This window comes from Pantherophis guttatus, chromosome 14 (genome assembly GCF_059756535.1).
Source record: "Pantherophis guttatus breed Tessera chromosome 14, ASM5975653v1, whole genome shotgun sequence".
In the NCBI taxonomy this organism is placed as follows: Eukaryota; Metazoa; Chordata; class Lepidosauria; order Squamata; family Colubridae; genus Pantherophis; species Pantherophis guttatus.
Genome location: NC_142076.1, coordinates 19,263,557 through 19,288,245, shown reverse-complemented (window position 1 = coordinate 19,288,245; position 24,689 = coordinate 19,263,557). Strand labels below are relative to the sequence as shown.

The 24,689-nt window shown below is 45.5% G+C and overlaps 1 protein-coding gene across 2 annotated transcripts; it reads left to right on the top strand.

The window, feature by feature from the left end:
* The first annotated feature begins 1,957 nt into the window (after positions 1–1,957).
* Positions 1,958–21,655, top strand: AP5Z1 (adaptor related protein complex 5 subunit zeta 1). 2 transcript variants are annotated; one of them, XM_087878651.1, is made up of 17 exons: positions 1,958–2,142; positions 5,370–5,507; positions 5,848–6,034; positions 7,343–7,487; positions 8,341–8,450; positions 9,896–10,064; positions 11,423–11,563; positions 12,363–12,400; positions 13,745–13,907; positions 14,408–14,586; positions 15,849–15,991; positions 17,282–17,428; positions 17,534–17,645; positions 17,960–18,057; positions 19,086–19,218; positions 19,664–19,878; positions 21,198–21,655. In XM_087878651.1, exons 1-17 carry the CDS (start codon positions 2,102–2,104, stop codon positions 21,457–21,459), a joined length of 2,421 nt encoding a protein of 806 aa, XP_087734777.1. In that variant the 5' UTR covers positions 1,958–2,101; the 3' UTR covers positions 21,460–21,655. The 2 variants fall into 2 exon arrangements, with proteins under 2 accessions (XP_087734777.1, XP_087734778.1); XM_087878652.1 differs by lacking the exon at positions 1,958–2,142 and adding an exon at positions 5,148–5,268.
* Positions 21,656–24,689: the final 3,034 nt, after the last annotated feature.

Here is a 24,689-nt window from a genome sequence, read left to right as displayed (position 1 = left end):
GAATAACAGAATTGAAAAGGGCCTTGAAGGTCTTCTAGTCCAATCCACTGGTCAGGCAGGAAATATACCAGTTAATTATTGTGCATTATTGTTAAATTTCAGATTTCAAACACGTAGCTGGGCTCATTCAATGCAGTAGGATAAAATAATGGCAGGTCGTCTAGCAGTGAGTGAATTCTGTAAATACAGAGTGTGTTCTCTTTCATACAGTGATTAATTTTGATATGAAAGTTGCAAGGAGCTATTTATCCATTCGGTGGAGGAAAGCTTTGTTCCTTCCCATTTGATCCTCATCCAGTAACACAAATAATCTATCTCAGCATCTCCTCCTGTCCTACTATCGCAGCACCATTGAGAGTGTCCTGACATACAGCATTCTTGCATGGTATGGGAGCAGCTCTGTAGCCGACAAAAAAGCTCTACAGAGAATCATTAAAACTGCCCAGAATATCATCAGACTCCAGCTACCAGCCCTGGATGACATCTTCGAATCTCACCGTTTGAGAAAGTTGCATAACATTCTCAGAGACTCTTCCCATCCTGCTCACAATCTTTTTGGACTGTTGCCTTCTGGCAGAAGATACAGAACAATTAAAACTCGGACCGCACGTCTTCTGAATAGTTTTTATCCCAGAGCTATAATTGCACTCAACAATGAACTAAAAGGCCACCATCCGTGAGCTGTTGGACAGCATTACTTGGTCTGTTGTGTGGATGTTTGGGTGGTTCAGGGGTGGGGAATTGTGGTGGGTGGGAGTGTGTTTGCGGATTGTTATGTATGTTGGATCTGGTCTTTGAGTATTAAGTGAATTTTGCTGTATGGGTATACTGTGTATACACGTACAATAACAATAGTTATTAAATTGAGATGGGCAAGTTGGTCTTTAAGTGAAACTGCTACTAAGTGAAACCACAATGGTGTTTATAATCATAAGGTGTTTTTATTTGTATTTTCTATGTTTTTTTTTATTAACCGTACCCTCTCCTCCTGGTGATCTGACTGTATTAGACATGTGATTGATCACATTATAATTGATCACGCCCATCTTAAAACGGCTAAGGTTGAGAAACCCTGGCAACAGACAAAAGATGTCTCAGCCTCTCTCCATCTGGCGGTCTTTAAACGCATCAGGACTAGAATTCCCAAAACACCCAGATTGCTGGTCCACTTCTCAAAGGTTGCCAGTCTGGGAAGCATTCATTGCAAGAACAGAAGATCTCCAAGGTCCCTTCCAACTCTTGTTATTCTGTTCTGTTCTGTTCTGTTCTGTTCTAGCCTAGCCTAGCCTAGCCTAAACTCTTATTCTATTCATTCTTTATTCTATTCTATTCTATTCTATTCTATTCTATTCTATTCTATTCTATTCTATTCTATTCTATTCTATTCCATTCCATTCCATTCCATTCTAAACTTATTCTATTCTATTCATTCTTTATGAATAGAATATTCTACTCTATTCATTCCTTATTCTATTCTATTCTATTCTATTCTATTCTATTCTATTCTATTCTATTCTATTCCATTCCATTCCATTCCATTCCATTCCATTCCATTCTAAACTTATTCTATTCTATTCATTCTTTATGAATAGAATATTCTACTCTATTCATTCCTTATTCTATTCTATTCTATTCTATTCTATTCTATTCTATTCTATTCTATTCTATTCTATTCTATTCTATTCTATTCTATCCCCTGCTGCATTTAGCTCTGCCTCTTCTTCTTCCTTGCCTGCTCCAGCCACTTTCAATCCCTCCTTTTCTTCCTCTTCCTCTGCATCTTGATCAGCTTATTCCAGGCTCCTATCTACCTCCTCCTCCCCGCCCTTTCTCTCTCTCTCTCTCTCCCCCCTCTTTCTCTTCTTCCATTTCTCCCCTATTTCTTGGGCAAAGCGGCGCCCAAAAACTAAAACACCCGGAACGTTGCGAGCGGGAACCTCGCGCTCAACCCGGGCGGGTTTTAGGGCAGGACCCGCGCGCATGCGCAGAGCCGTCTTTGCCCGGGTTTTTGAAAATAATCTCGGGGGTTTTGCGGGGGTCGGGTCTTTTTTCTTTCCTCCTCCCGAGTAAGCCCGGCTGTGGGGCGGGAGAGAAGGGCGGGATGTCCTCGGCGGGGACGGAAAGCTTGCTGCGGCAGGCCAGGTAGGAGGAAGAAGAGAGGAAGGAGGAAGCTTTGCCTAAACCAGCTTTTCTATCTGCTTGTTGGCATCTGGCCAATCCTAGCTCCATCCTGGCTTGTGCAGGCCGCCCTGGCTGGCTGAGCGTTGTCAGGCAGCCCTCCTGGAGCACAGAGGCCCCCACCAGCTTTGACCCAAGGAGCTCAGCCTCTTTGCTCTGGGGGGGATCCATGGTTCCCTCCTCTGAACTGGGTGGTTTCCTTGCAGACGTTTCATGACCCAACTAGGTTACTTCATCAGTGCTAGAAGGGTTTCTGGAGAGGAGGAGGAATAGGAATATGGGGTTGTTTTCTTGCAATTTCATGACCCAACTGGGTAACTTCAACTGTGCTAGAAGGGTTTCTGGAGAGGAGGAGGAATAGGATGATTATTGGGTCCTTGGTGCTTTCTGAGCTGGGTGGTTTCCTTGCAGACGTTTTATGACCCAACTAGATAACTTCATCAGTGCTAGAAGGGTTTCTGGAGAGGAGGAGGAATAGGAATATGGGGTTGTTTTCTTGCAATTTCATGACCCAACTGGGTAACATCATCAGTGCTAGAAGGGTTTCTGGAGAAGAGGAGGAATACGATGATGGGGTCCTTGGTGCTTTCTGAGCTGGGTGGTTTTCTTGCAGACGTTTCATGACCCAACTAGGCGACATCATCGGTGCTAGAAGGGTTTCTGGAGAGGAGGAGGAATAGGATTATGGGGTTTTCTTGCAGACGTTTCATGACCCAATTAGGCAACTTCATCAGTGCTAGAAGGGTTTCTGGAGAGGAGGAGGAATAGGATGATTATGGGGTCCTTGGTGCTTTCTGAGCTGGGTGGTTTTGTTGCAGACGTTTTAGGACCCAACTAGGTAACTTCATCAGTGCTAGAAGGGAATGGGGTTTGCAGAGAGGAGGAGGAGGAGGAGGAGGAGGAAGAACAACAACTGTAGGGTCCTTGGTGCTTTCTGAGTTGGGCTGTTTTGTTGCAGACGTTTCATGACCCAGCTAGTTGACATCATCAGTGCTAGAAGAGTATCTGGAGAAGAGGATGAATAGGATTATGGGGTTGTTTTCTTGCAGACGTTTCATGACCCAACTGGGTAACATCATCCGTGCTAGAAGGGTTTCTGGAGAATAGGATGATCGGGTCCTTGGTGCTTTCTGAGCTGGATGGTTTTCTTGCAGACGTTTCATGACCCAACTAGGTAACTTCATCAGTGCTAGAAGGGTTTCTGGAGAGGAGTAGGAATAGGAATATGGAGTTGTTTTCTTGCAATTTCATGACTCAACTGGGTAACATCATCAGTGCTAGAAGGGAGACAGAGAATAAACCCCACTCCCTTGTAGCACCGATGATGTTCCCTAGTTGGGTCCTGAAACGTCTGCAAGAAAACAAGCAAGCTCAGAGAGCAGCAAGGACAGGGGTGAAATCCAGCAGGTTCTGACAGGTTCTGGAGAACCAGTAGTGGAAATTTTGAGTAGTTCAGAGAACTGGCAAATATCACCTGTGGCTGGCCCCAGAGTGGGGTGGGAATGGGGATTTTGCAATATCCTTCCCCCAGGAATGGGGAGGGAATGAAGATTTTGCAGTATCCTTTCCCTGCCATGCCCACCAAGCCAAGCCACGCCCACAGAACAGCTAGTAAAAAAAATTGAATTTCACCACTGACCAAGGACCTCTCGTTTCAACTCTGAGCTACAAATTTTCTCCTTTATTGTTCTTTGTTCATTTTCTGGCTTGGCATCCACTTCCTAACATAAACTAAGTTTGCCTACCTAGCTAAGCTTGGCAGCAGCCAGCCATGGTCAGCCTCCAAGTTAGGACAGTGGCAAGCTGGCCAGACAGCTTCGGCCAGCAGGAAAATGCCTGTTTTGTGGGGCAAATAGGGTAGTTTAATATGGAAAAAAAAAAAGTGCTGTGCAAACCCAGAATTTCAAGCTGGAGAAATGCCCCCTTGGAGACCACTATTCTGGAAGGACTGGGTGAGATGGGCCTTAGCCTCATCGCAACGGGATGGGCAGCAAACAAATCTAATAAATAAATAAACTAATTAAAACTAAAGAAAACTAATAAACAAATTATTAATGAATAAATTAACTAAAAGGTTGCAAGATGGACTTTTGATGGCTGGTAGTCATTGGGGGCAGCCATGGATGTTACCCATTGCATCCTCCAATGAGGGAGAACAGTCGTTTTAAAATAATTCCCATTATAACGTTTGTCCCTCTTTTGTTTTTTCCCTGTTTTCTTTCTTTCTTTCTTTCTTTCTTTCTTTCTTTCTTTCTTTCTTTCTTTCTTTCTTTCTTTCTTTCTTTCTGTCTTTCCTTCCTTCCTTCCTTCCTTCCCTTTCTTTTTGCCTTTCTTCCTATCTTCCTTCCTTCCCTCCTTCTTTCTTTCTGCCTTCCTCACTTCCTGACCCACCCTTTCTTTCTTTCTTTCTTTCTTTCTTTCTTTCTTTCTTTCTTTCTTTCTTTCTTTCTTTCTTTCTTTCTTTCTTTCTTTCTTTCTTTCTTTCTTTCTTTCTTTCCTTCCTTCCTTCCTTCCTTCCTTCCTTCCTTCCTTCCTTCCTTCCTTCTCTTTCTTTCTTTCCTTTTCTTTTTCTTTCTTTCCTTCCTTCCCTGACTTTCTTTTTGCCTTTCTTCATATCTTCCTTTCCTCCCTCTCTTTCTTGCTGCCTTTCTTCATATCTTCCTTCCCTCCCTCTCTTTCTTGTTGCTTTCCCTACTTCCTGACCCACCCACCCATCCTCTTTCTTTCTTTCTTTCTTTCTTTCTTTTTCTTTCTTTCTTTCTTTTTCTTTTCCTTCCTTTCCTTTTCCTTTCCTTTCCTTTCCTTTCCTTCCTTTCTGTATTCCTTTCTGTATTTCTTCCTTTCTTCCTCCCTCCCTCCCCCTCTCTCTTATCTGGCTTCCTGTGCTGGTGCCGGGTTGCTGGGATAACTTCCTGGTTTCTATAGTTACAATATTTGTGCTAGGGAAATGTGTGTGTGTGTGTACATGCACACTTTTGAGTCAACATTGATTGCATGCGACTGCCTGGACAAGTCCCTGCAGTTTCCTTGGCAAGATTTTCAGAAATAATTAGGCTTTTTTTCCTTCCTAGGAGAAGGTACATCATGCTCGTAAGTTGAGGACTACCAATAATTGGGTGTTTGACCAAAATTGACTTTGAATTGTATCAAATATGGCATTTCTTAACTTGTCAATTCCTCTTTCCTCTTAGAGAGATCCAGGATGATGAATTTCAAAAATTCACTTCTCGGATCTCAGGCTTCCTCCAAAATCAAGACTTTGGAAATGAAACGGTTGATTCCTTGCGAAGGCTATTTCTTATTGTCTCAACCACCAAATACAGTCAGAAGTGAGTGAGAAACAGCACCGCATATAAACATGTATTGTGCTTTGTGGGATTTATTTTCCTAATCAGATTTGCTGATTGATAATATCTATCCAACATTCTTTTTTTAAAAAAATAATAATTAAAGGAATTAAGACGGGCATCTGAAATCAGGATTTTGTGATTGAGAACAATGGGGGGGGGGATTCTAGAAAATAAAATGAAAGTAGTAGCTACATTCAGATATGCTTTTTATTCTGGAAGATTTTTTTATGGGGAAACATCAAGTAGATGGCACATTATTCAGTCGTTTCTGTTACTTTAAACTTCCTCTTTTTGTTCCTTTCGATGACTTTTCTTGTAGATTGGAGGACAAACTTGTTCAACTGCTGCAAACAACTCTATACCTACCAAAGTCTCCCAAGCAAATCCAGATACTTTGCAGTGCCATATTGAGAGAGGTATCATTTTCCAATGATTTATCTCTTCCTTGGGATAAGTTCCGGGACACCAGGCTGTTGAGTTTAACTTTCTCCATCGTACAATCCCAAGTAAGCAAGGATTATTATTATTATATCTTTTATTCATTAAACATGAAACTCAGTCAACTGAACATTTAAAAATGCATCACAAATACCATTGACTGGTGCTAACGGTTGATATGGGGTGCTGCCAGCGTCCTAGGTATCAACCAAGTACCTTCTTAAAATATATGATGTTCCGGGTTTTTTGCAGTTCCATTGGTGTTATTGCAGGAAGCTGCAATTTCTTGGATGTATTTTATAAAATTTTTGGACATGGTACCAAGTGCCCCAATGACAATGGGTATCACTGTTACATGTTTCATCCATAGCCGTTTAGTTTCGATGGCCAGGTCGCGATATTTCGTGATTTTTTCCAGTTCTTTTTTTTTTTTGACTCTGGCATCTTTTATCAATTTGACGTGGCTCTTTTATCAAATGGGCTGATCCGTTGGGGGATTTTTATATTGGAAATAATTTTAATGTAATTTTCGAATTGTTGAATGTTTTCTTTGTAAGCCACCCTGTGTCCTTCGGGAGAAGGCAGCATATAAATTACATACATACATACATACATACATAAATACATACATACATACATACATACATACATACATACATACATACATACATAAATCAATCAATCAATCAATCAATCAATCAATCAATCAATCTCCTGGTACAGCAATATCAATAAATTGTACGCTTTGGCCCTCAACAACTGTGATATCTGCCATGTTGTGTTCCAAATGATGATCTGTCTGTATTTGAAAGAATAATTATTAGAATAATTGTAGAAGAATTATTATTTTCCAATTTACTTTTTTTTTCAAATTGATTCTATCTGAGTGGTCGCTAGGAGTCAAAAACAGCACATAATCAACTCTGCTCCAGTTGTCCACTAGCGCTTTAACAACTTTCAGTCCTATCGTAGGTAATCAAGCAGTAGCAAAACAGCCAAACAGTAATATTGCATAGTAAAATATGGCTGTTTCCTTTTTTTTATTTTTTATTTTTTGAAAAGCTGGTTTTGCAATTGTTTTGCGTTTGACCTCTGCCCCCTCCCTGCCTTTAGATGTTGAACATGATAAACCAGCTGATGTGGAATGAATGTTTTTAATGCTTTCTTTAAGCTCCCCCATGTGGTGAAAATGGATATTTTTCAAATTCTGGAAATCCACAGAAAAAAAACAACAACTAAAAGAGCTTCTTTTTTTGCATTGGGGTTCTTAATTGGCACGCGAATCCCTAAGATAACCTCTCCAGAATTCAGATAGCGTTCTGGATTGTCCCGATTCAGTTCTGCTGTCGGATATCGAATCATTGCTTTACCCAAAGTGCAATCAGAAGACGACTGTTGAAGAAATTGGGCAGCACGTGGTGAAAATCCTGGAAGGCAGGCTGCCTGAAGATCAGAGTGCACGTCCTCTCCTCCCCATGTTGTCGAAAGTCATCGGCTCTGCGCCGCTGAGCCTGAACGAAGGTGAATATATCTGAATTGTAAAATTGTCAGGCAACTTCTCAATCCCCCCGTCAGTCTTTCGGCTTTCGTTGTGTGGCTGCTTGCCTGGGACGCTTGGACTAAGAATTGCCTTTATTAAAATAAAACAAAACATTTAAGAGTTGTAAATACCACCTGCAGTCTCTTCATTGAGCCGAGGTGGCACAGTGGTTAGAATGCAGTACTGCAGCTACTTCAGCTGACTGCTAGTTCAGCAGATCAGCGGATCAAATCAAGGTTGACTCAGCCTTCCATCCTTCCGAGGTGGGTAAAATGAGGACCCAGATTGTTGGGGGCAATATGCTATTTAGTATACTGTCTTTGGTGTAAGCCGCCCAGAGTCCTCGGAGAGTGGGCGGCATAGAAATATGACTAATAAAATAAATAATAAATAATAAGGAAGGGAGAGAGAGAGAGAGAAAGGGAGGGAGGGATGGAAGGAAGGAAAGGAAGGAAGGAAGGAAGGAAGGAAGGAAGGAAGGAAGGAAGGAAGGAAGGAAGAATAAGGAAAGAAAAAGAAAGAGAAAGAAGGAAGGAAGGAAGGAAGGTGAGCTGTGGTGGTGCAGTGGTTAGAGTGCAGTACTGCAGCTATTTCAGCTGACTGCTAGTTCAGCAGATCAGCGGATCAAATCTCACCGGCTCAGGGTTGACTCAGCCTTCCATCCTTCCGAGGTGGGTAAAATGAGGACCCAGATTGTTGGGGGCAATATGCTATTTAGTATACTGTCTTTGGTGTAAGCCGCCCAGAGTCCTCGGAGAGTGGGGGGCATAGAAATATGACTAATAATAAAATAATAATAATAATAATAGTTGCATCTTTCTTTTGGGTTCCTAGACCAGATCAACCTGATCAGCAAAAGGATGGTGGATTGGCTGAGGTACGCCAGCCTTCAGCAAGGAGTGACCCCGGCAACAGGTGGCTTTTTCAACCCAAGAGGCAAACAGGTATTCGACCCACGCTGTCAGGGTTCCAAGGAACACCCTCAACAAAATAAAGCTCTGAGGCCTGAGATTCCTCAAAGTTCCAATTTATTAGAGATGTCATGTTGGCACATCTGAGAATACCCGAATCTGAAGCTTCCAGGTTTTCCCCACCCAGCTAAGAGTTCACAGCCCTGCCCCACACCCAACAAGTTCATCACATTGTCCAATCAACTCTTCACACTCCACCAGATACAATCTTCAGGCAGTCTCCACCTGACGCAGGGAAAAGTCCTTGAAGACGGAATGTTGTTATGACTAACTTTCTACCTCTCCAAAAACAACCCCCTCCCAACTTCCCCAGCCAAAATATGTGGCAGTTTAGAAGCAAAAAGAAAATTGTCTTCCAAAACTGACACACGCATTATGACCTTTATGACGTGGTGTGGAGACAATAACTTGGTCCTTAACACCAATAAGACCAAGGCGCTTATAGTGGACTATAGAAGGAATAGATCAGAGATCCAGCCCTTGCTTATCAATGGAGACCGAGTGGAGCAAGTGGCCAGTTTTAAGTTTCTGGGTGTTGTCATAAAAAGAGGAGCTGACCTGGGGCGCTCAGATTGCAGCCCTGGTCAAAAGGGCCCAGCAGAGATTCTGCTACCTGAGACTTCTCAGGAAACAACAACTGAAGGAAAAACTGCTGGTGACCTCCTACCACTGCATTATAGAGAGTATTTTAACTTACTTGCACCTGTGTATGGTTTGCCCATGGCACAATGGCAGATAGGACAGCGCTCCAGAGGGTCAACGTCATTGCCCCCTCTCCTCTTTGGAAGAGGAGCTCACGCTGCCTTAAGAAAGTTCAAAACATTCATAAAGATCCATCTCATCTCATGGTGCATGAGGCTGACTAGGCCACGCCCACCATGGCCACGCCCACCTAGCAACCGGGCAGAGAACCCCTTGCTAAAATTTTTGAAGCCCACCCCTTGATTTCCTTGCCTGGCTGGAATTGGGTAACTGTCAGGTTTCGATGTCATCTCAGATAAATTGCACTCCCAAACAATTAATCTTTGCTGAAATATTCCATTTATTGAGTACGACAGATCTGGCCCCGACTTCGTCGTAGCCAATACTAACCCTCTGACCCCCAAACCCTTCCTTTTCCGTTCCCCAATTCTCATCTTCTCATTGGCCATCTTCCAAGTCAATCTCCCCAGCTTCTGACCTCACCCCACAGGAACGTTCCCCCCTCCCATCCCATCTCCTAGGGGATATTATCTACAGAGAAAATAAGTAGGTGAAAAGTCATCCTCGTCTTTTTATGGCAGCATCAGAATGCTGACAGTAACCCCTTTGATAAATCATTGGGACTCCTCACATTGAAGCCTGGAGTTACTGTCCCTGCCTTTTTTTGTCGCGTCCCCAAATTCTACCACTTCTTCTGCCTTTTGTCTTTTTCCCAGCCTGGCCCCATCACCGAGGTGGACGGCACGGTGGCCACCGACTTTTTCACCGTGTTGTCGGTGGGCCAGAATTACACGGAGGACCAATGGCTCAACATGCAGGCTTTTTCCATGCTGAGGAAGTGGCTCTTGTGTTACAGGAGTGACACATCAAGCAATCCAAATTCAGGTGAGGGGGCCCATGTGGAAGAGAAATGGGAATTTCCAAATCCATGGAATCAGAGGTGGGTTTCAGCAGGTTCTGGAGAACCGGTAGCGGAAATTTTGAGTAGTTCGGAGAACCGGTAGTAAAAATTCTGACTGGCCCCACCCCCATCTATTCTCTGCCTCTTGAGTCCCAGCTGATCGGGAGGAAATGGGGATTTTGCAGTAACCTTCCCCTGGAGTGGGGAGGGAATAGGGATTTTATAGTAATTTCCCCTGGAGTGGGGAGGGAATGGAGATTTTACACTAACCTTCCCCTGGAGTGTGGAGGGGATGGGGATTTTACAGTATTCTTCCCCTGGAGTGGGGAGGGAATGGAGATTTTACTGTAACCTTCCCCTGGAGTGGGGAGGGAATGGGGATTTTACTGTAACCTTCCCCTGGAGTGGGGAGGGAATGGAGATTTTACAGTATCCTTCCCCTGGAGTGGGGAGGGAATGGAGATTTTGCAGTATCCTTCCCCTGGAGTGGGGAGGGAATGGAGATTTTACTGTAACCTTCCCCTGGAGTGGGGAGGGAATAGGGATTTTATAGTAATTTCCCCTGGAGTGGGGAGGGAATGGGGATTTTACAGTATCCTTCCCCTGGAGTGGGGAGGGAATGGAGATTTTACAGTATCCTTCCCCTGGAGTGGGGAGGGAATGGAGATTTTACTGTAACCTTCCCCTGGAGTGGGGAGGGAATGGGGATTTTACAGTACTCTTTCCCTGCCACATCCACGATGCTACGCCCACCAAGCCACACCTACAGAACCAGTAGTAAAAAAAAATTTGAAACCCACCACTGCATGGAAGCATTTGGGTTCTGGGTTCCAGGAAAAGATGGGCACGGGGTTGGACTAGAAGACCTCCAAAGTCCCTTCCAATTCTGGTACTCTATTGTCTTACTAATCTTGTTGTCAGGGTTCCAAGTAATAGACCCATAGCAAGCAAAACTCCGAGGCAGGTAGATTCCTCAAAGAATAGCTTTATTGGATATATCATATTGGCACAGACCTGGTGAAAACCGGCTCTGAAGGTTCCCGCGGTTTTCACCTAACTCAAAGTTTTCCACTTTCTCAAAACCATCAGCCACATTGTCCAATCACGGCTCCGTCTGGTTGCCGGGTGACATTGCTCCTCCTTCCTCTGACCAGAATGTCCTTGGTTCCCAAGAGAAAGCATTTTGTTTTGACCAACAAAACTCCCAACTATCTCAAATCCCCACCATCCCTATCCTTCCGCTCCAGTGTGGCAAGACTGAAGCTCCCAAGATGGCTTCGGTCAAGGTCAGCTTCAGGGTTGACCCCTTGTCCTGCCTCGCCTTGTCCTCTTCCCTTAACAGACGACAAGTCGGAGGTGGACGGTTCTCTCGTGTCGATGGTCTCCGTCGCATCCACCTCAAGTCGCCTCCTTTCTCCCAGGGAACGTCTGAGAGAGAAGGCCTTTGAGTACTGCCAGCGCCTTCTGGAGCAGAGCAATCGACGTGAGTGTAGCCCTTGTCCTAGGGGGGCAGGGATTGCGTACAGGTAGTCCTCGTCTTACAACACTTCGTTTAGTGACCGTTCAGAAGTTACAACGGGGCTGAAAAAAGCGACTTAGGACCGTTTCCCTCTGTTACGACCTTTGCAGCCTCTCCCTGATCGCGTGATCAGAATTCAAACGCTTGGCAACTGACTCACAGTTATGACGGTTGAGAAGTGTCCCCAAAATCCCCTTTTGTGACCTTCCAACAAGCAAAAGTCCATGGGGAACCCAGATTCACTAGTGACTCACTTATCAACTGCAGTGGTCCACTTAACAGCTCAGGCGAGAAAGGTCGTAAAATGGGGCAAAATTCACTTAGCAAACGTCCCTCTTACCAACGGAAATGTAGGGCTCAACGATGGTCGTAAGTTGAGGACTACCTGTATAGAGTTAAGGAGCCGTTAGGGAAGTTTGCAAGTGGCAGACATCATGTGATGTTTCGCTTAACGACCACGGTGATTTGCTCAATAATCATAAAACCGAGGGCAGTTCCTATAATGCCTCGCTTAGCAACTGCTAAGGATGAGTTTCCCGGCCCCCATTTGTTGTAAGTTGGCAATTCTCTTCCTGGCCGCTGAACGGGGTTTAGGATCAAAGCGAGTGGAGTTTGGCATCTTGCAAACTCACCCGCCGGGCTTGTTGATGGTTCGTCGCACGAAAAGTATCAGGCAGGACTTGATCCTGGAGTCAAAAAGTTCTCCATCCTTCCGGCCAGGAGTCTGAATGCAGTTCCTTTTTTTGTTGTTGTTGTTCCTCAGGGGCTCTGAAGAAAGCAGACGGGGAGTTGCAAAAAGCCGTAAGTATCGCCAAGGAATGGGACTCCTAAGGTTTAGCACAGGGGTGTCAAACACAAAAAGATGTTGAGACTCTAGAAAAGACTCTAGAAAGAGTGCAGAGAAGAGCAACAAAGACGATTAGGGGACTGGAGGCAAAAACATATGAAGAACGGAACTCGGAACTGGGTATGTCTAGTTCAGGGGTCAGCAACCTGCAGCTCTGGAGCCTCATGTGGCTCTTTCACCCCTCTGTTGTGGCTCCCTGTCACTCAAAATATGCAACACAACTGCCAATGTGCGACACCCGCCAGCATGTGATGTATTGACCTTTTCACCCCCGGTAGACCAACCATGGATAAATCCAAGAAAAGAAAAGTTTCAGAAGAAAACAAAACATTTAATTCAACTACATAGGCTAGTTTTGTGGCCGCTCAGAAAATAGTCAGGCACAGGAAAGGTTTTGTGGCTCCCGGTGTTTTCTTTTCTGTGGGAAACAGATCCAAATGGCCCTTTTGAGTGTTTAAGGTTACAGACCTCTGGTCTAGTTTAATGAAAAGAAGGACTAGGGGTGATATGATAGCAGTCTTCCAATATCTCAGGGGCTGCCACAAAGAAGAGGGAGTCAAGCTATTCTCCAAAGCACCTGAAGGCAGAAGAAGAAGCAACGGATGGAAACGTATCAGAGAGAGAAGCAACTTAGAACTAAGGAGAAATTTCCTGACAGTGAGGACAATTAATCAGTGGAACAACTTGCCTCCAGAAGTTGTGAATGCTCCAACACTGGAAGTTTTTAAGAAGATGTTGGATAACCATTTGTCTGAAGTGGTGTAGGGTTTCCTGCCTAAGCAGGGGGTTGGACTAGAAGACCTCCAAGGTCCCTTCCAACTCTTGTTATTCTATTCTATTCTATTCTATTCTATTCTATTCTATTCTATTCTATTCTATTCTATTCTATTCTATTCTATTCCATTCCATTCCATTCCATTCCATTCCATTCCATTATTCTATTCTATTCTATTCTATTCTATTCTATTCTATTCTATTCTATTCTATTCTATTCCATTCCATTCCATTCCATTCCATTCCATTCCATTCCATTCTATACCCAATGCAAAGAGACATTGGGCCAGCATTGCTTCAGCCTGGTCTACCCAACGCAAAGAGGAAACATGCCAACACTTTGGGGAGTGGCATCAAGCTGGCCACGCCCACCCCGTCGGCCACACAACCCCCCCACCCCCCACCCCTGAGGTCAACCACAGCCCTGATGCGGCCCTCAATGAAATTTGAGTCTGACCCCCCCTAGTTTAGCAGGAACCGAGAACTGGACAAGACGGGGACTTTTGCTCTCTTTTTCCCTCCAGTGTCTCATCGAAGCGGTCACCATTATGGACATCCTCTGCCAGCAGGACTCTTCTTACGTCTACCGCTCCCTCTCCTGCCTGAAAAATCTCCACGGACGGATCAGCGGGGATCCTTCTTGCGCCCGCGTGCTGATTCCCATCGCCCAGTTTTTCCTAAATCACAGTGAGTCAGGAATGGCGGATTGGATGCTGCATTTAGGGACTTCTTTTTAAAAAAAATTTGACCCCCCCCTTTCAGTGGTGAAATGTAAAATTTGTTACTACCAGTTCTGTGCGCGTGGGGGGTAATGTGACTGGATGGGCATGGCCAACTTTTTTTTCCCCTTTTTTTTTTACTTTTAAAAGCCTTTTTTTCTACAAACTCTTCAGCCGAAGAGGTTGTAGAAAAAAAATGCTTTTAAAAGGCTCTGACGATCCCAGCTGAGCCGCGCAATCATCAGAGGCTTTATTTTTTTTTTTTTTACTTTTGAGCCTTGGTGACGCAGCAGACTAAAGTGCTGTTAAATAGCACCAGCTGCCTGCAATTACTGCAAGTTCGAATCTCACCAGGCTCAAGGTTTGACTCAGTCTCCAGGCCTTTAATCAGCTTAGTTGCTCTTCTTCTTTGCAATTCGGCCCCACCTGGAACTGCGTCGGTGTTTAAACCATTCCTTCGTCAACCAGGTGAGACGGCAGCTGTGGACTCCGAAGCCGTTTATCGGCATCTCTTCACCAAAGTTCCTGCTCAGCTCTTCCACAACCTCATGCTGGCTTACGAGTTTCTCCAGTTCTGCCGGCAAAACGTTGGACTCTTCACCGAGAATCGCGGCATCTTCCGACAAAGCACCCCAAATCTATTCAAGGTACCAGACCCCGGACTCTTTCGCCCTTCTGAACTTTCGACCTCCATGTAGGAGCATCAGAACAGAACAGAACAGAACAGGATAGAATTAAGAATTAAGAATGGAAAGGAATAATAGAATAGAATAGAGAATGAAAGACTAAAATAGAATAGAATAGAAATAGAATAGAATAGAAAAGAAATAGCATAGCATAGCATAGCATAGCATAGCATAGCATAGCATAGCATAGCATAGCATAGCATAGCATAGCATAGCATAGCATAGCATAGCATAGCATAGCCTTGGTGGTGCAGGGGATTAAAGTGCTATTAAATAGCACTTAGCTGCCAACTGCCTGCAATTACTGCGAGTTCAAATCTCACCAGGCTCAAGGTTGACTCAGCCTTCCATCCTTCTGAGGTAGGTAAAATGAGGACCCGGATTGTGGGGGCAATAAACTGACTTTGTATAAAAAAGAACACCGCTAGGGAGGGGGGGTGAAAGCCCTACTAAGCAGGTATATACAAAAATATGAAGGCTATTGCTTAAAGCATTGTAAGCCGCCCTGAGTCTCCGGAGAAGGGCGGCATATAAATCGAACCAATAAATAAATAAAATAGAATTAAGAATGAAAGAACAGAACAGAACAGAATAGAATTTTTTATAGGCCAAGTGTGATTGGACACACAAGGAATTTGTCTTCGGTGCATACGCTCTCAGTGTACATAAAAGGAAAAGATACATTCGTCAAGAATCATAAGGTACAACACTTAATGATAGTCATAGGGAACAAATAAGCAATCGAATCATACTAGGAAACAATATCAATATAAATCATAAGGATACCAGCAACAAGGTTACAGTCATGCAGTCATAAGTGGGAGGAGATGGGTGATCTGCAGGGAGCATTTGCCAATTTTGACACACACACACACACACACACATCCTGTGGGTGCCTTTGCCACTTTCTAAGGTCCCATAACTTCCACATTTCTGCAAGAACCCCAGAAACGTTGCCAAAAAAAAGAAAAAAAGAAAAATCTGGCAGTATGGTTTACTGTGATTTTGGCCTGGGAAACACACTTAAGCATTAGCTTTTTAAGAGTCTTAACTGAGTTTTTAAAAACCTTGCAAACTCAGAAGCAGAAGCTATAAACAACGTTGGGCAGCAGAGAATTTCCTTTTGGGAATTTGTTTCTCTGGATCCACTCTGCTTTCTTCTCAGAACCTAGATCTCTTGAGGTCTTCCAAGAAATGCATCTTCATCTTGCTTCCCTTTGCAGTTCCTGGCTTGGAATAGCCCAGCCCTGATCGTTGATTACACAGATCTTTTACCAGCCCTGCTCAGTCCGGAGAACGCCTTGGAGATGTTCCACTTGTTGCTTGACCTTCCGTGTTTGACTGCTGCGCTGGACACCCAGCTGAGGTACTTTGAATGTCGCCGATCAACTTGTAAAGACCTGTTTCTATTCCGGGTCTCGTGATGGGAAAATCCAAAGAGGTTCCTCATCATTTAGGGGATGGCGAACCTATGGCATGCGTGCCGGAAATGGCACGCAGAGCCATCTCTCCCGGCACACCAGCTGTCGCCTATGTTTCTTCCGGGTTCTGGCGCATGAATGCCAGCCAGCTGGTCTTTGCATGTGTGGGAGCACTGGAAACCGGAAGAGCAGCTCCTTGGCGCACATGCGTGCTCTGGGAAGATACGTTTCCGGTTTCCGGTGCGTGCATGCTTGCCAGCCGGCTGGTCTTTGTGTGTGCGTGCGTGCACACACACACTGTTCTTCCAGTTTCCAGTACTCCCCCACACGCCAACACTGGTCTAGGCCCTGGTGTACTGGGTGGGGGCAAAGTTTTTTAGGAGGAGGGGCAAACCAAGATGCCCAGACAGGTTTCAAAGGATGAAGGAAGTAACTGATCAGTAACGGGCCCTGAAAACTTATTTATTTCACCTAGCCGGGCTGGCTTGATCCCACAGTTTTGGTTAAATTTAATTGATTTTAATTGGGTTGTTTTAAATTGCACCCAAAAAATATTTAATTATTTTTAAACTGTTTTTAAATTTTGTATGTGTCAGCGTTTTTCAACGCTGGCATAGAGAGCAGAGGAGAGCGAGAGATAAACTCTGAAACTTTTGCCTGCTAAATCCCTTTGAAGTCTGGTTGTCGTGGAAATGAGGGGAGGGGGCACATTCCTGGGAAATGACGAGAAAAAGAAGTCTGAAGAATGACTTGGAAGATAGCCAATGAGAAGCAGAGATTTGGGGATCGGAAAGGGAGGGATTGGGGGGCAAAAAGTCAGTCTTGTCCGCGCGGAGTCATGATCCGGTGGCTGCGCTCAAGTAAAGAAAGATTTCCTTAAAGATTGGCAGTTTGGAAATTCATTTAATTTTGAGATAGCATCGTAGCCTGACAGTATGTTCTGTTTTATTCTGGCTGTTCACCGCCCTGAGTCCTGTTGGGGAAGGGCGGTATACAAATTAAAACAAACAAACAAACAAATAAATAAATCATTGTCAGGGTATTTCAGATGTTGAACTACCATTCGTAGAGTCCCACCATTGGCCGAGTTACTTTGGAGAATAGCTTGACTCCTTCTTCTTTATGGCAGCCCCTGAGATACTGAAACACTGCTGTCATGTCTCCCCTAGTCCTTCTCTTCATTAAACTAGACATACCCGGTTCCAGCAACCGTTCTTTATATGACTTCTCCCTAGATCTGTCTTGACCCCGCTATCCGAGAGATCCACCATAGATCCAGCTTCAAAACCTGTTACCTGCCTGGAGGCCTTCCGCCACCCTCAATACCGGGGTCTTTTCCATTATCTCCTTAGGGTTGAGTCCACTCCAGCTGACCCTGGCAGGTAAATCGTCCAGATTTAAGCCTTTTTTTAAAAAAAAATTCAAATGTGGCTAGTTACACAGCCTTGTGTGGTGAATTGTGCCTTGCGTGGTTCGATTGTCCGCAGGCTGACTCCTCTCCGGCAGCTTTTGGGATCCCTAGCCAGTCACCCTCGGGTTGGGCAATGTGCCAACAGCGTCCCAGTCTTACTGCAGCTCTTCTTCAGGTTGGTGTCCAAGGTAAGGTTCCCGTCGTCATACGGTCCAAGAAGGTTATCGCTGGGAGGTGTTGAGGCAACTCTACAGCCAAGGTTACTGCATTCACAATAAAAAAAAAATAATGCAGCATAAGAGAGTTGGAAGGGACCTTAGAGGTCTTCTAGTCCAACCCCCTGCTCCAACAGGAGGCCCTGTACCATTTCAGACAAATGGTTGTCCAGTGTCTTCTTAAAAGCCTCCAGTGATGGAGCCTACAAGTTCTGGAGGCAAGCTGTTCCACTGATGAACTGCTCAAATAGTAATAACAGTCTGCTTCTTCTGAACTTCTTTCCCAGTTCGCTGATGAAACCCTTGCCAAGAAGCTGACCTTGGCAGCCCTGGAGAGGAGTGATCAGCTTTACGAGATCCCCGGGTTCAAGGCCGAGGTGTTCAGGTGAGTAGAGGTTTTTCTAAATCGGGAGAGGGAGAGCCGGGAGCTCGAGATGGATCAGCCCAGAGTGACTTCTACTGCGAACCTCTTCAGAAACCGGAGTTGATTCTGGTCCTCTGTTTGAACCTTGGTTTGGGGCTGTCCAGGAACTCCCCGCCTCTCTTTGGGGAGCATCCTCAAAAGTATGAGCCACGGTGGCGCGGTGGTCAGAGGGCAGTACTGCAGGCTCCTTCTGCTGACTGCCGGCTGCCTGCAATTTGGCAGTTCGAATCTCACCGGGTTCAAGGTTGACTCAGCCTTCCATCCTTCCGAGGTGGGTAAAATGAGGACCCAAAATTGTTGGGGGCAAGAGGCTGACTCTGTAAACCGCTTAGAGAGGGCTCTAAAGCACTGTGAAGTGGTATATAAGTCTAAGTGCTATTGCCTTCCTTCCACACCTACCTCTTGTCCTTCCTTCCTTCCTTCCTTCCCATGGGGGCACAATGATTAGAATATTTCAGGCTAATTCTGCCCACTGCCAGGAGTTTGATCCTGACCAGCTCAAGGTCGACTCAGCCTTCCATCCTTCCGAGGTGGGTAAAATGAGGACCCAAAAATTGTTGGGGACAATAGGCTGACTCTATAAACCGCTTAGACAGGGCTCTATAGCACTGTGAAGTGGTATATAAGTGCTATTGCCTTTCCTTCCTTCCTTCCTTCCTTCCACACCTACCTCTTGTCCATCCTTCCTTCCTTCCTTCCTTCCTTCCTTCCTTCCTTCCTTCCTTCCCTCCCTCCCATGGGGGCACAATGATTAGAATATTTCAGCCTAATTCTGCCCACTGCCAGGAGTTCGATCCTGACCAGCTCAAGGTTGACTCAGCCTTCCATCCTTCCAAGGTGGGTAAAATGAGGACCCAAAAATTGTTGGGGGCAAGAGACTGACTCTGTAAACTGCTTAGAGAAGGCTGTAAAGGCACTGTAAAGCGGTATACAAGTCTTAAGTGCTAGTGCTATCCATGTTTTCTCAAGAGTCTCTCTTCCCCCGGCAGAGTGATGAGTTCTCAGCTACAAGTCTTGTGCAAGCAGCACCCGTCCTTGGTGGTGGAGCTGTCCAAAACACTTCTGGAGTTTTCGGGAACAGTGTCCAACATTCAGACCAAGGAGGACCTCTTCATTCACGTGGTAAGGAGATACTCCATGACTGCCTCTCTCCCCCCCACCCCCCGCCAATCATCCCCTGGCCCTTTTCCATCAGGAAACCTAAGGTTTCCCAGTTGAGTTGCCTGATCGTTAGAGCCTTTTTCTTCTTTTAAAAGAATTTTTTCGGCCGAAGAAAAAATGATTTTAAAAATTAAAAAAAAAAAAAAAGCCTCTGATGATCATGCGGCTCAGCTGGGAATGGGGGGCGGGCAGGAATTTTTGCTATCGGTTCTCCGAACCACCCACCGCCATCACTACCGGATCAGGCGAGCCAATCCGAACCGGGAGCATTTCACCCCTGGTCATAACACACATTTTTCTGAGGACTGTTGTAACTTCAAATGGTCATTAAACAGAGTGTTGTAAGTCAAGGATGCCCTTCAAGCGTGAGAGGAGACGTTCTTGCTCTTCGTTGGTCTTCTTCTAGGTCTGGGCCATTGGTGAATATGCATCGGTGACGCATGACAAACGTTGCACGGTGGAGCAGATCAACACCTTCTTCGACGTTCTGGAAGCCATGCTCTTCGAGATCACCCAGCTGCGACCTTCAGCTAACATCCCCAAGTACTCTCCGCGCGTGATCGCTGTCCTCATGACCGCATTGACCAAGCTAGCATCTCGCAGCCAGGATCTGATCCCCAGGTTCGAATGGTTCCCTGATTGGTCTCTTGCCCCCCCTTTATTGGTTTGCAGGAAGAAAGCTCTGGATCTGTGGACACCTGTTGGTGCTCTCGTTTCTTTGCGGACGTTTTATTACCCAGCTAGGTAACATCTTCAGCGCTAGTGAGTATAGGGTTTGTTTTCTGTTTTCGCCCTGTTAAGGGTTGGCAGGGTATGGTTATCTCTCGAGTAGTTCCTTGATACAGGTATTGTTTTCTGCTTGATTTGTCTGGTGTCAATCCCTGCTTATCTAGGTGTTGGCAGTTGGAGAGGATGTGTTCTGGTCTTTTGGGTTCCACCTGCCACATCCCCCACCAACACTGGCAGGACAAACTATTGTATATAAACATGGAGCAAACCCCACACTCACACTGATGATGTTACCTAATTGGGTCATGAAACGTCTGCAAGAAAACAACCAAGTTCAGAGAGCACCAAGGACCCCACAGTTCCTCCTCCTCCTCCTCCTCCTCCTCTCTGCAAACCCCTCTCCCTTCTAGCACTGATGATGTTACTTAGTTGGGTCAGGAAATGTCTGCAAGAAAACAACCAAGCTCAGAGAGCACCAAGGACCCCACAGTTCCTCCTCCTCCTCCTCCTCCTCTCTGCAAACCCCTCTCCCTTCTAGCACTGATGATGTTACCTAGTTGGGTCAGGAAATGTCTGCAAGAAAACAACCAGGCTCAGAGAGCACCAACAGCGTCACAGCCATCATCCTCCAGTTGTTAAGTGAATCTGGATTCCCTGACTTAGCTCGTCAGAAGGTCGTAAAAAGGGGATCCCATGACCCTGGGACACTGCAACCGTCATAAGTATGAGTCAGTTGCCAAGGGTCTTGAATTTTGGGCACGTGACCATGGGGATGCTGCGAGGGTTATAAGTTGAGCCTTGGTAGCACAGTGGACTAATGCACTGTTATTAACAACTGCTGCCTGCAGTTTCTGCTGGTTCGAATCTCTCCAAGGCTCAAGGTTGACTCAGCCTTCCATCCTTTCTAAGGTAGGTTAAATGAGAACCCAGATTGTGGGGGCAATAAGCTGACTTTGTATAAATATACAAAAGGATGAAGGCTATTGCTTAGCGCATTGTAAGCCGCCCTGAGTCTCCGGAGAAGGGCGGCATATAAATTAAAGCAAAAAAAAAAGTGCGAAAAACTGCCCCAAGCCACTTTTTCCAGTGATGTCGTAACTTCAAAACGGTCATTCAGTGAATTGTTGTTAAGTTGAGAACTACCTGTATTGGTTGTTATCAACCCTTACTGCTGCTTCCAACTGACTTTTATTTATTATTTTATTTTGCAGAGTTTGCCTGTTTCTATCCAAGATGAAGCTATTCATCCAGAGCCCGGCCGTCTCCTCCGTCTACTGCGCTGAAGAAGCCGAGGCCATCCTCACCCGGGCGACGGAGCTGATGAACTTATTGAAAATGCCCAGCGTGGCTCAGTTCGTGCTAAGGCCATCCTCCGAGGACTTAAGCCACCAGGAGTCCCACATCCCTTTGTTGCTGGCCATGAAGATGACCAGCCAATTTTTGGAAGGAGGAACCGGCTCCGTTCCTGGATGAGGAAGCCCTCCAGACCAACCTAAGGTTGCTTCCTGGTGATGGGTTAAGAACTTCCCCTGGTGCCTTCTCTCCGTTTCCGAGGACTTCTTGAGGGTCCCACTTCACCGTTTCCTAGCACACCGGGGCGTCTCTACCATCGATGGCAAACGTTCATTAGAACATCTCACGTCTTGGTTTATTAAAAGCATTTACGGTCTGCGTGTCCTCTTCTAGTTCTAGTTGAGTTCAGCAAACTTTAAGTGTCCTTCAGGGATCGGTGACCTTGGGAAGGAACTCCGGCTTCATCGTGGGTGATGTTTTTAAGAAGAGACTAGACCAGTCTTTTTGCCATCGTGTGCCAAAAGTGGGGGGATTCGGGGGGAGGGGTGTCACGCGCACATGCCCACACCCATAATTCTATGCACCCCGATCCCCGCACATGCGTGCATAACCCACCCGTTCTTCGGCACAGAAGGAAGCACTTCGAACCCACCCACTCAAAAGTCCTTCGCAACATTAGAATGATATACATTTCCCCACCCACCCTCAAAATGCAGAGCAGATTCAGAAATACGAAACGAGAAGACGGCCGCCCTTTAATTTTTTCCAAGCCAAAAATTCACATTCTCTGGAAAAAAAAAACAAAAAACGAGCGGCAACCTCTTATTTCCCTCCTCGGCTTTCAGGAATTGGTGGTGGAATTTGCCTGGACAGAGGCATTCAATGGTTTATGGCAAGGGTCTCCAACCATGAACACTTGTGGACTTCAACTCCCAGAATTCCTGAGCCAGCCAGTGTTGTGGTCCGCCGGCAGCCTGCAGAGCTGGCAGCAAAGTTGGACAATGAGGAGGCTGGGAAGGAAGTCTGGGGAAGGCTTGGACGAGGGCTCTGCGTCGGAGGCAGAGAGGGGGCCAGGGCCATCTGGGAGTTATGTGCTGACTCCGGAGCCTCCAGAGTCGGACATCAGCGAGGCAGAGGAACAAGGGGAGCCTCTTCCCAGTGCACGCATGCGCAGAGCTGCCAGAAGGCAAGAACAGTTAAAACAAAAGGGACAACTCGGGAGTAAGGCTTGGAGATGATTAGCCCCTCCCATAAGACATAAAGGAGGAGCAAAGGTACATGGGCCTTTGCAGGAAGCAACGTTGTTCGTTCTGGCCGGTTTAAATTCTGAAGCTCCATTTTGACTCTGTGCTCCATATGGCCTTGCAAAGTTAATTGCCAATTAGGTCTTGGCAGCGTTTCAAGGGAGATAAAGGCGGGTGCTTATCAGCTTTATCCCGAAGGACTGTGGCAGACTTCTGTTGGACTTGGCTGAAGGATGTAGAGTAGAGTAGAGTAGAGTAGAGTAGAGTAGAGTAGAGTAGAGTAGAATAGAATAGAATAGAATAGAATAGAATAGAATAGAATAGAATAGAATAGAATAGAATAGAATAGAATAGAATAGAATGAGCTGGAAGAGACCTGACTGGATAGGAAAAAAATACCCAGCCAATTTGAGGGTCGCCCATACCATTTTAGCCCATCGTCCACTTCCGTGTGTCTTTCTTTTCAAGCTATTAGTGCAGATGAATTTTTTAAGCTAGTAGAGCAGATGGATTTGATGTCTTGAGAAGGATCCCACAGCCCAGTCTGGTTCCCTCCACTCCCCACCCACCTATCAGATGACACGTTAAGGTTAAAGTCTTCCAGTGTTCCCCAACCTATCCTCCCCAGCTGCTTGAGATGGATCACCAGCCCCCCACCCTCCCTCCAGGTAGCATTGATCCCCTGATCTTGAGAAATTTTGGCACCTTAAAACAAGCATCTGGGAACGAACAAGCACCACCACGGCTGAGGAACGCTGACCTTTTCAATGCCACGATCTTCATTTTCTACTTTTCTACTGCAGTCCTTGGCAAACAGCCCAGAAAATAGTGGGTAGCTAAGCGATTAAAATCCACTTTATTTCAGGAATTATTATTATTTTTTTTCCGCAGCGTTGCTACTGGCCACAAATCCTGGGCAAATCTTTTGTCGGGATTGGAAGTTCTGCCCCGGCCTCCCTTTCGGATTGCGAAGGGACTCGGCAGGCCAGCAGGGGGCAGCACGGCCTCACCAAAAGCGGCAGCTGGCCGATTGTTGGTCTTGGCGTCCATAGATGGTTGGAAGAGCTGAGCAATGCTCTTGGCTGCTGTTGGTCCTCAGCAATTCGAACCATCTGAGGCTCCTAAGAGGAAAATACTTTGAATTCTGAATCTAGTCATACTTGAATGTCATCACCGGCCTAGGCGCTGATTGTTGGTCTTTCAGACGCTGGCGGAAGCTCATCAACGAATTCTATCCGAGAAGTCCCCAAATGGAATGGCCTGATCAAAACAGTACATTTAGAAGGCAGCCTTCTGGTTCTGTACAGATTTATTTTCCTTTACGTTGCGTCTCTGGAGGACAGCCACTAGAGGGCAGCAGAATATTTACTCTGTTTTACTCTGTTTGTGTAGATCTGCTTCCGTCTAGTGGTGATCTCGATTATTGCAGCCCAAGTTTCTATCTACCACGTTAGAAGCCGTGGTGGCGCAGTGGTTAGATTGCAAGTATCGCAGGCTAATTCTGCTGACTGCCAGCAGTTCGATCCTCACTGGCTCACGGTTGACTCAGCCTTCCGTCCTTCGGAGGTCGGTAAAATGAGAACCCAGATTGTTGGGGGCAAGATGCTGACTCTGTAAACTGCTTAGAGAGGGCTGTAAAAGCACTGTGAAGTGGTATATAAGTGCTCTTGCTCATGCTATCTTTCTTTCTTTCTTTCTTTCTTTCTTTCTTTCTTTCTTTCTTTCTTTCTTTCTTTCTTTCTTTCTTTCTTTCTTTCTTTCTTCTTTTTTTTTTTTTAATTTGATTTATATGCCACCCTTCTCCGGAGACTCAGGGCGGCTTACAATGCGTTAAGCAATAGCCTTCATACTTTTGTATATTTTATACAAAGTCATATTATTGCCCCCACAAACTGGGTCCTCAATTTACCTACCTTAGAAAGGATGGAAGGCTGAAGTCAACCTTGAGCCTTGGCGAGATTCGAACCTGCAGTAATTGCAGGCAGCTGGATGATAATAACAGGCTATTAGTCTGCTGCGCAACCAGGCTCTTTCTTTCTTTCTTTCTTTCTTTCTTTCTTTCTTTCTTTCTTTCTTTCTTTCTTTCTTTCTTTTTTCTTTCTTTCTTCCTTTCCTTTCTTTCCTTCCTTTCTTTCCTTCCTCTCTCTTTTCTTTCTTTCTCCTTCC

Coding starts and splice junctions, on each gene's coding strand:
- AP5Z1 (XM_087878651.1), top strand. CDS start 2,102: ATGTCCTCGGCGGGGACGGAAAGCTTGCTGCGGCAGGCCAG. Junction 5,508..5,847: donor ACCACCAAATACAGTCAGAA/GTGAGTGAGAAA, acceptor CTTTTCTTGTAG/ATTGGAGGACAAACTTGTTC. Junction 14,587..15,848: donor GCACCCCAAATCTATTCAAG/GTACCAGACCCC, acceptor TTCCCTTTGCAG/TTCCTGGCTTGGAATAGCCC.